The 11752-nt window shown below is 40.4% G+C and overlaps 1 protein-coding gene across 1 annotated transcript; it reads left to right on the plus strand.

Moving 5' to 3' along the window:
* Positions 1 to 10350: 10350 nt before the first annotated feature.
* Positions 10351 to 11470, plus strand: LOC122668726 (ethylene-responsive transcription factor 1-like). The gene is made up of 2 exons (XM_043865261.1): positions 10351 to 10569; positions 10671 to 11470. The coding sequence occupies exons 1-2, from the start codon at positions 10389 to 10391 to the stop codon at positions 11468 to 11470; spliced, it is 981 nt and encodes a 326-aa protein (XP_043721196.1). The 5' UTR covers positions 10351 to 10388.
* Positions 11471 to 11752: the final 282 nt, after the last annotated feature.

An 11752-nucleotide genomic window follows, 5' to 3' on the forward strand; every position in this document is an offset into this window, starting at 1 on the left:
CCACCTCACGTGCCCACGATGTTGTGCCTGGGTGCAGGCCGCGCCTGGGTGAGGCTGCGCCTGGATGTGTGGCTGCGCCTAGGTGAGGCAGCGCCCAAGTGGTGGCCGCGCCTGAGTGAGGCCGCGCCCTGGTGAGGAGGCCGCGGCCTGGGTGAGGCCGCTCCCTGGTGAGGAGGCCGCGCCTGGGTGAGGCCGCGCCCTGATGCGGGGCCACGCCCGAGTGGTGGCCGCGCCCCCGAGTGGTGCTGGGACCCCGGTTCGTTCCCCTTAGCTATGGAGCGGGTCGTCTGTGACACGTGGCGGTCGTTGATTGGCCCGGTGAATATTGGATGTATCACAACCGATTAGCGTTCTCTTGCCCTAAACATAAATATAACAAGGGATTGAGATATTAAGAGATTGAGATACATGAAAATACATAGAAAGATAGAGAAGTGAGAAAATGGGATAAGAAAGGAAAGTATGGGAGGCGGTGGCATTAGCTGGGGTACTCCTCCCATTGAGTCCGCGTAATACTATTAATAGAAGTGGAATTCGAAGAAGATTGAAGAAAGATTGCAGGTTGGGGTGTAAATGAATAGCCGAAATCCATTTCCGTATCCGTGTCCGTATTCGTTTAGCACTATCCGAATCCGTCCGAAAGCTAAACGGATGCGGATACGGATAGGCTATAGCTATCCGCAAAGCTATATTTACATGTAAACGGATAAAATATCTGATCCGTATCCGTATCCGTATCCGTTTGGCACTATCCGAATCCGTTCGATAGCTAATTGGATGCGGATGCGGATATAGCACTATCCGAGCCGAATCCGATCCGTTTACAGCCCTAAATTTGCAGGGAATGTAATTTGGTCTGGTCATGCAATTGTGTTTCCATATACTTGAAAAGAAGCTCGATGGATGGGGATACAACTGCATTTCCCCGACAATTGCATCTCCCTCCCAAACCATGATCCCGTTTTCGAGGTGATGCTGCGAGAGGAGATTCTACGGAAGGAGGAAGATGTTGGGGCAAGGGAGAAAGACCAGCGGGGATAGAAAGAAAGAGGGGGAGGGGAAGGAGATGAGCTGGTGGGATGCATCAGTGAGAGGGAACAGAGGGAAGAGAGAGAGAGGTGGATTAGCTGTGGAGAAAATGATATTGCACCAACTTATGGATGTAATTGCTGAGATACAACAAGGGGGATCCAACAATTAGTAAAATGCAAGTGTGTAATATTCCATTACACTACACTAGTGTACAAATTCCCCCTCCTTTTATGTAATGTGGGAAAAGGTTGGGCACACCGCCAGTATATCGTAAGCTATCACCCATTCATTCTCTCTCTCTCTCTCCCCCTCCCTTTTAAAATGACTCCCCTACCACTCTTTTATAATGCCCTGTCTCATGCCTTCATTGGTGCCGCCGGCTAGCTTACCATACATAGGCGGTGTGCCTATCCCACTCCCAATTACATTTGAAAATTTTCTCATACATGACCTGCTTAGGAAGGCTTTCGTATGTGGTCCTCCATTTTTTCAAGCCACAAGGATTGAATGGATAATCTTCGTGATTCAAACCATGGCTATATAAGAAAAACACATGTTGAATCAGTCAAATTTTGTGGTCCATCTCAACTATATAGCTTATCACCTATATTTGAATTTTAAATCCAAGTGCAAATTTAGTTGCTTTGCCCGTTTTTCCATTTTACCTGACCTCTATTAGAAAAGGAAGTATTGGGAACTGGAGAACTTTAATAGGGGGGAGGGGGGAGGGATAGGTCCCAAGGTGGTTTGAACTCATGACTTCTTATTTGAGGAGTTGGCCTTTTGCCAACTGAACTAACCCCTTGGGGTTATTATAAAAGGAAGTTAATGACCTTGCCCTGATCAAACCCTATCCTATACATTTGCATCCCTAATCTTAATTAAAAGGTACTTAGACCAATTAGTTGGGATTCTCTATGAATTTTTGAACGAAATATTTAAGCTAAATATAATCATATTAAACAGCCAGTGTTGGCATATTTTAACATCCTTTTATTTATTTATTTTGGGTACTATCATTTTTTCTTAAATAAAAGCCTTTTTTTTTTTTTTTTTGGTAAGAAAATAAAAGCCATTTCAAAACTTATGTTTTAGCTTTCTTTTCCACATGAACTCCATAAGATTCAAGACCAAGAGTTAAGCATATAAATAGGGGGTCTTGGCCTCTACCTACCAAATTTGAACATTGCCTAATCTATCATATGGGTTGATAAACGTGAGGCGATAAAAGAGACCTTCCTAAGTATGCCATGAAAATACTATTCCTCTTTATGCAATGTACAGGTTCCTGTCTGGTACAATGGTCTAGTTCCTCTCATCGGGAGACGAAAATGATGTTTTAATTTTCCTCGGATAGTGTGTTCAGGCAGGGGGTTAGGTTATCATTTTCCACCTCTTATGAGAGGAACTGGACCTTAATCAATAGGTTCTGATAGTTATTTGGGACTCTTCAAATAATGCACCAACCAACCAATCAACTGCGTTAGTAATTGTCTTCAAAATGTATCTGGTCAATGTCTTCCTCTCAAGTTTCAGACTAGTTTTTTGAACAAAAACAAAGATTGAAAATCAAGTCTAAGAAACCAAATTCCTTTGTGTTGACAGATCCCAAGAAAGAAAATCAAATCTAAGAAACCAAATTCCTTTGTGTTAACTTAAGATCTTCAATGTCAAACATAATCTCACCTAAAACAAATGAGACGGGAATAGACTGTCCAATGAGTTATGGAATGACAAGTGGGCTTTTCAGTCTAACCCTTGACATGAATGAGTCCTACTTGCCCTAGATATCCTTCCACATCTCATTGTCGGACAAATTAGTATTTGAATCTTATTGGACTTTAGAAGGTTCTTTTTTCTTCCTCCGCACCCTCATTGTCAACAAACGAGTCCAAAGCTATCCTTCTTCCCTTTTCGTTCTATTAAATGGAAACGACACGGGTCTAGGAGTACTTGATGTTGATTTTCATGTAGCACAAAGAATTTGGTTGCTCTACACGTCGATCCACATGAACTTTGATGCCGCAAGATTGACAAAAAATTACGTACATGTTAAGTTTCTACAATGAAGATTCTACACTCCTACAAGTCCAAGGGAATGTGATAGAATCCCAAGCGACATACACAACCCTTGTAGTGATCAAAGGGAGAGAGAGAGAGAGAGAGAAAATTGGGGAGGAGAGGTTACTGCTCACGCATGTTCGGCTGCTTCTTCCTTCCCACAATACATTATATATATTGAGGAGGGGACCACCTAATGGCCCCCTCAAAACCCTAATGGGCCATGGGCCCCACAGCAACCCCAAGTGGGCGGATGGATCGGGTAAAACCAGATCTGATAACACCATCAAACTTGGGCTGAGCAAGTAGCCTCAATTATGAATTATTTATACTTCTATGGAATGACATTTTCATCTACTTGTGTCTATCTACCTTTATTTAACACCTCCATTTTTAGTAGTTTGATGTGTTATACAATTCTATTTAGACTGAAACTTGAAGTGTGAGCAGGGGACCTTAAAGTTTACTTGTCCATCAAATTTTAACTTCATCCAAGCTATCAAGTAGACTATTACATGATTACAAAAATCAAATATCACCAACATGGGGACGACTAAGTTGTTTTAGACAGAAAAAAAAAACAAGAAATTTGGTATATTAAAACAATCTAAAGGAAATATAATTTAAAGGGAAAGAGAGGAAAAATATGAAACAAGTGTAACATTCCATTTCAATTATTGTACTAAATTATACAAAATTCTTGCCAAGTCATTTAAGGATCAGACAAACCCAATCAAACTTAAGTTGATGTAGGCTGTTTTGTCTAAACTAGACTAATCTTGGCCAAAATTGAGTTGGGTTAGGATTAGGATTGATAGATAGCCCATCTAGTCCTGGAGTGCGGCCCCCTATTGTTTGATCCAATATTGACCGGGGACAAGCCCCGGCTTCCATAGGTCCTTGGTTTGACCTCCCGTAGTGGTCCGAACCTTAAAGCCTTTTTCGGTTTAGAGGAAAGGGGGGGGGGGAGGGGGGGAGGAGGGGGATGTAAATAGATCGGATACGGCTCGAATAGTGCTATATCCGCATCCGCATCCGATTAGCTTTCGGACGGATTCGGATAGAGCTAAACGGATATGAATATGGATACAGATTGAATATTTTATCCATTTACATGTAAATATAGCTTTTTGGATAGCTATAGCCTATCCGTATTCGTATCCGTTTAACTTTCGAACAGATTCAGATAGTGCTAAACAGATACGGACACGAATACAGAAATAGATTTCGGCTATTCATTTACATCCCTAGGAGGGGGTTTGCAAATGATTCTAGAGGTTATTAATTATTCCCATTGTGTCATATATGAAATCTAAATAATTGTTATGAGGGAGAGGGTTCTCTAATAAAACATCATACCGGAGCGTAACAATGAAGTGTGACAAAACGATACGTACTTAGGACGACAACAAAGTCATTTCATGTGAGGAGGAGCAAGACGCACAAAGGTGCTAACGTATACCCTGCTCCGGTGGCTTAAAAACCTTTTCCGTTGTTACTAAATTCTCTTCCTTCTTGTGGAAGGTATAAACTCTACAATGTAGGCTGAAAAAAAATATGTTTGCTCAATACAAAAATGATTTGATCGAGTTTTTCTACACTGATGGTGAAGAAGAATCTTCACATAGTCTCCGTCTAGTACCATTGGATAATATTGAGAAGGGGTAATTTCAACTTCGCCATTATGATAGTAGGAGTATAATGATGACTCAAAAGTCCAATCACGTACACAGTTACACCATCAATAGATTGGAGATCTCTCCGTTGCACTAGTGAAGGAGAACATTCTCCAAAGTCAAAATCTTCATAGAATGTTCATTTGCTTTGGATGTTGGTCAATTCAAAATCCCAAGGGGGTAGCATAGTTGGCAAAGACCAACACCTCACGGTGAAGAGGTCATAAGTTCAACTCTCCTTAGGGCATGTGTACAAAAAGGAACCTATAGTGATGCATAAAAGAATGTAAATCATAAACAAACAATCACATATGCACACAATGATTTACGTGGTTCGATAAGATTGCATACATCCACAATGAGATAAGATCTGTTTCACTATCAATGGAGAATAGGGTTGCAGTTGCTCGTCCTCACAGCTCTCTCAGATTGCATTATAGAGAAAGAAACTCTTGCTACAAATATTTAGCAAAACCCTGTATAGAAATTTTACCGAAATACCCATAAAAATTTTCTTGGGGTCTACTGCCCCTGAACCTCCTCATGGACCCGCTAATTCGTCGAGGACTCGGCAATAACATAGATTAATACTGAAGGTGGGCCAATTCCTACGACTTCTTTAACGGCCCTTCATAATCAACCCACTAATGCACACGACAGAATACAAGATATCGCACCACCCAAAAAAAAAAATGTTCGCCAAATATTCATGTTATAGTCTAATAACTAAAGTCTTTCAACTTCTTAATGCCTCTCCCTCAAATACTCATCTTGGTCAATTAAAGTCTCCATCTCTTTTTTTCATCTAATGCTCTAGGCTATGTTTGGAAGTCAAGAAAAGAAAAGAAAAAATATAATAAGACAAAAATCATAATGACACAATGATTAATTTATGAGCCTATCTCTCCTCAAATTCAAAACTTTTTTAATTTTTTCTTCTCTTGCTTTTTTTTTCTTGGTTTCCAATAGCCCTATGCTTTACTTTAGAAGGAATAGAAATCGGTATAGGCTAGGGATATTATACCATGATTTTAAAAATCAGGTCAAAATTGGAGGAATCAGCCAATTTGAAATAAAATTTATGAGAAAATCTAATTTTTGCTCTCTTCAACAGAAACTAGGTTGGTCAAAAAAAAAAAGGGTTTTTTACAATTATCACCCCAAAAATTTTCATATCTACTATTACCCCCTAAAAAACTTTCAAACAACTGCTACCCTCTCCTGTTGTATACTAATAACTAAGTTACCCCCATCGTTATAGACCCGCAACAGAGGGGATTAGTAGTGATACTGTGTTGTTGTCACGGAATTTATAGGACAAAAATGCCCTTCGTCCAAAGTGAAATTGTTTACAATTACCACCCCAATATCTACTATGACCCCCCCAAAACTTTCAAACAACTGCTACCCTCCCCTGTTGCATACTAATGACTAAGTGACCCCCACAGTTACAGACCCGTAACGGAGGGGGTTAGTGGTGATATTGTGTCGTTTTCATGGAATTTGTAGGACAAAAATGCCCTTCGTTCAAAGTGAAATAAAACAATCTTCAAAGGGTTATTTTTTTGTTTTCTTCGTCTCAACGACCTGCCCTCCATAGGAATTAGGATGATTTACTACTATAGCTACTCTCTTTCACAGAAACTGCGTTCCTTGAAGGAGAACCAGAACCCTTTATTATCTCATCTTCTTCATCTTCTTGTCTCCCTATCCATATCCAACACTTCGCCACATATACCTTTTCTTCTCTTGATTACCATTTTTGAAGCCAAATCTGTAGAGAAAACCTTATCCCTCTGTCATTCTCAATCTCAGTGATGTGGTTATTGCTTAGGTGAGAGAGAGTTTGGATTGAATCGTATAAGTTCAGACGTTAATGGATGAAAATAGTGAAGACAAACTCATTGTTGTGGCTCGCCACATTGCTAAGACTCTTGGCCGGACCGAGACCATGGCTGATGACATTCTTCAGTTCTTCTCCTCTTTCGACGGCCGCTTCTTCAGAGAGAAGTTGTCTGAGAAGATCAACAACGACGATCCTTGAAGTTATGCTGCCTTGGAGCAGACTCTGAAATCTCTTGATCGTCAGATCTCTCAGTATGTCTCGGTTGATCAGCCCATTTGGTCTATTTCCGCCGATGCCTCAGCCTTCCTCGACACCATTGATGAATTACTCTCCACATCCAGGGATTGGAATTCCTTAGCTGGCAAGAAATCCATTGCTGCTTGTTTGGATCGCGTTGATGAACTTCTTCAGCAGGCGATGTTTCGGCCGCCGACGAAGTTCTTCTTCCTCCGGTTTGCTGCAATAGGTGAAGTGAAGAGGAAGTGAAGTTATAACCCTTTGAAGATTGTTTTATTTCACTTTGAACGAAGGGTATTTTCATCCTACAAATTCCGTGACAATGGCATAGTATCACTGCTAACCCCCTTTGTTACGGGTCTGTAATGGTGGGGGTCACTTAGTCATTAGTATGCAATAGGGGAGGGTAGCAGTTGTTTGAAAGTTTTGGGGGGGTAATAGTAGATAAAAAAGTTTTTGGGGTGGTAATTGTAAAAAATTTCACTTTGAACGAAGGGCATTTTTGTCCTACAAAATTTGTGACAAAAACATAGTATCACTACTAACCCCCTCCGTTACGGGTCTGTAACGATGGGGGTCACTTAGTTATTAATATGCAACAGGGGAGTGTAGCAGTTGTTTGAAAGTTTCTTTTGGAGAGGGATAATAGTAGATATGAAAGTTTTTGGGGTAGTAATTGTAAAAACCCCCAAAAAAAAACTCTCATTTTCTGGTATTATTTTCTTTTAAAGATAACTAAACACAACATGATTTTAGGAAGCTAAATTGTAGGATAGAATTTAGGAGGAAAAAGTGGAAGACAGAAATAGGGATAGGCTAGGGATATTATACCATGATTTTAAAAAGCATATCAAAATTAGAGGAATAGACCAATTCGAAATAGACTTGATGAGAAAATCTAACTTGTGCTCTCTACAAACAGTAAACAGGTTGGTCAAAAAGAAAAGAAAATCTCACTTTCTGGTTATTTTCTTCTTTTAAATATCACTAAAAACATCATGATTTTGGGAAGCAAAATTGTTAAGATACATTTTAGGAGGAAGTGGAAGACACACCACACATACGTCATCTAACATGGAAAAAAAAAAAGAGAGGGGCGAAGGGAAGAATCTAGAAAGATTTCGGGAGATAAAATCTAGGATAGAAATAGGAGGGGAGGAATTACCAAAAAAAAATATTAGGGGGTGAAAATACAATTTAATTGGATCCTCTATTGCTGAGCTGCCCGACAGGACCGTGCTGGCAAGACATGGCGAGGTGCGCAATGATCACCTTACCCCCATTCGGGCAAGGAACTCGAGTAGGGGTAAGACGGTTATTGCGTGCCTCACCGTGCCTTAGTAGCACGGTCCTACCGAGCAGCTCGGCTATAGAGGATCTAGATCCGTGAAAATAAATAAATAATACAAAAGTTGCTAACTAGTGCATATCTCTTTCATAAAAAACTAGTGCATATTTCTCTATAGCATATCAAGTCATGTTACATGGAAGAATGATGTGGCAAATTTGAGTATTAGATATGGTTTATATTAGCCACCTATCAAATTGGCATCCACTTTTCTACGGTCTTGGTTTTTTCGATGCATTATTTTACCATTAGGGCAACTCCATTGAGATTGAAACCTAACATGTGTGTTGAGATATTGGAATCCATCTATCCACTAAAGTTCAGCACCATCTAATATCGTGTCAAATGTTTATGCAATTCAAAGATAAAACCTAGGCTAAGAATCACTACTTGGTCATCGTGTGGCCCTTGCAACAATAGTGCCAATGAGAGAGCATGCAAGGGTATCAACATTAATGAGATTTTTTATTTTATGGAGGGTGGGGCGATAATTCACGTGCTCATATGTCTTGGCCCAAGAACCACATAACCAAACAATGTTATTTTTCCCAAAAACCTATTATTAAGTAGGGGTGGAAAACATCGCTAGCTAGGTTGCATAACATACGCTACCGTCTCCTCCCTGCCTCTCTCTCTCCTCTCTCGTATTAAATGACATAACCATCCCTTTATTGTGAGAGAGGATAGAGATAGACACGTGGAAGCACTAACGTATACTACAAGGTTAAACAAGAAATTCAATCTCAATTAATTAATAAATAAAGTAGAATTGAATTATTGCTTGGATATGTATTCTAATCAAATCACTAAAGGAGGAGACAAAGAAAGGGATATTAACATAAGAGTTGTCAAATTTATCTTGAAAATGTTCTAATCACGATTCAACGTTTATCTTTTTTTTTTGGGTAAAAGACTCAACGTTATCTTAAATCTCAATATATGAGACAATTTAAGTTCTATAACTTAAACGCGTGTTCACTTCACCAACAAAAAAAAAAAATAAAAAAATTCAGGACTAGTGAGGGCCCAGCCCGATCGGTCCACCCTCGATGAAACTGCACGATTTTCATTTTGCTTTCATAAACAATCTTTGACCAATTACGACACTTGGCACTTGGCCGCAGCAGCAACTTGTCATCTTACTTCAAATCGGGAATTAAGGGGGAAAAAAATAGAACTTTGTCCATTTCTGGTCCAAACTTCAAACTTCCAAATGAACCGGGTCTGGACTTGAGAGCTCACGATGAGTTAAACCAAACCACTAGGCCTAAGCTCACTAGAGCATGGTTTTAGTGCACGGTATCAAAATGGGCATCGGCGATCCACAAAATCGATACAATACTGATATGGTATCGATCTGGATCGGTTGTATCGGACAAAAATACCTGTACATTTTCTTAAAATGTGAGTTTTTTGACCATTTTATCCCTTGTTCATATCGTGCTATCGATACGGTATTGGCACTGTATCGGTATTGATGACTAGCAAAACTGATATGTATTGCCCGATACATACGATACAATATCGATACTTAGAACCATGCACTGAAGCCTCAACAGACAATACGATGCTACCACCTTGTTTGGTCGAACCAATTCAAAAGTGGTTTAATTTCAAACCCATCCCGAGCGGTTCAATTTATGCAGTCAGCATGAGATGACGATGACTACCAACTAACCAAGTAGGACCAGAGTAAAGATTTTGGTAGGACAGTGTGTCTACCAAGTGGATGAATCTAAATGTCGACATGATGAGCCTAGAAGGCTCTAATTTAATAATTAGTGGTTTGATTTATAAAATAAGAATTAATACATTAATTTGGTAGCCTAAACCTTCTGGAATCTTCAAGTAATTCCAAAATTAAAGTCTAAATCTTTAGACCAAAATACAATCCATGAGGCAAACTTAAATGCCACGCACTTATACACGCTGGCTTACATTTTTTTTCTTCCGTTTCAGTCTTTGCCGCGTTACACACACACATGCAGCGCTACACCGAGGTTGCAGCATTACCTGTACACGTGCGATGCACGTGGTTCACTGATTCTATAAATAAAGGACCACCATCCACTGGCTCTTCCGAAAAGAAAGAAAGAAAAGAAGAAATTTTGGCGAGTCTCTGTAGTTGTGTATTTGATTTGTATTCTCAGAAATCTGAGTAGTCAGTAGTTAGTGTATTCCGTTCAAAATGTGCGGCGGTGCGATTATCGCTGACTTAATCCCTCGTGGTCGAGGTCGCTCCACCTCTCCTTCCGATCTCTTTTCCGATTTCCAGTTTGCTAAGTTCGACAGCTTCGATTCGGATTTCCTTTGCTTCAGCCGTCAACAACAAGAAGAATCATCCAAGAAACGGGCTTCCCCTTCTTCAGGTACCATCTGTCTCTTTCTTTTTGGTTCTCTGTATAGAAGAAATTTTGAAGTATCCATCTTTTTGTCATTTGGGGTTTAACTGAGGACTTTATTCGAACAGGTAGTGAGACCGCCGGGGCTGAGAAGGAAGGAAAGAGGAAAAGGAAGAATCTGTACAGGGGGATTCGGCAGCGACCATGGGGGAAATGGGCTGCTGAAATTCGAGACCCCAGAAAAGGAGTTAGGGTTTGGTTGGGTACTTTCAACACGGCTGAAGAGGCTGCGAGAGCTTATGATAGAGAAGCGAGGAAGATAAGAGGTAAGAAAGCCAAGGTTAATTTCCCCAATGAAGGAGAAGAATGTTTCCAGAATACCCAAAAGCCTACTCGTAGGAATCCCCACCAATTCTCCGGCATTGATATCTCCAATGTTTCGAATGTTGGGTTTACCGGCAATCTGAATCAGATGGGAACATTTCCGTTTCCAGCCAATGAGTCTTATGGTCACTCTGCTTTCAACCCAAACCCAGTTGGTCCGGTCTTTGTCACGCCTGCGCCTCCTATGCCGATGTCGATGCCAATGCTAGCGTCGATTTCCGAGGAGGGGACACTTGTGTCTGGAACAGAGAGCGGAGATTCTGCAACGTGCTTTGAGCAACTTAACGTGAAAGAAGAAGAGAAAGGAGAAGAAGCAAAGGAGGAGGATAATGAAGTGCAGGGGCTTTCGGAAGAAGAGATGTTGGCGTTAGAGACTTACATGAACTACCACCCGATTCCATATCTGGAAGGCTTAGATGAACAGTCCATGGTGGCGAATGCGAATGCGAATGCGAATGCGAATACCGTTCAGGAAAACGTAGTTGAAGGCTCTTCACTGGACCTCTGGAGCTTCGACGATGTTCCTTCTGCCCCTGTTCTGTAATTGTCTTATAAAGCGGAAGATGCCTCTACCCCTTCCGCTTTCTTTGTGCTTGAATTTCTTTTATTTTAATTTTTCCGTCTGTAAATAGAAAATTATTCAAGAAGGGGGAGATTTTTCTTATTGTGATTCGGATAGTAGAGATCCTAGTGGGATTTGAACATTAATAATTCGGACTGAAGAAAATGAAATTCAGGCGTTAAATTAGTTCAATTTTATTGATAGTTTCAGACAAAAGATTCCCTACACGGTCGTGCATCATGTTCTCAAAACGAGTTGAAAAGA

Source organism: Telopea speciosissima, chromosome 7 (genome assembly GCF_018873765.1).
Source record: "Telopea speciosissima isolate NSW1024214 ecotype Mountain lineage chromosome 7, Tspe_v1, whole genome shotgun sequence".
In the NCBI taxonomy this organism is placed as follows: domain Eukaryota; kingdom Viridiplantae; phylum Streptophyta; class Magnoliopsida; order Proteales; family Proteaceae; genus Telopea; species Telopea speciosissima.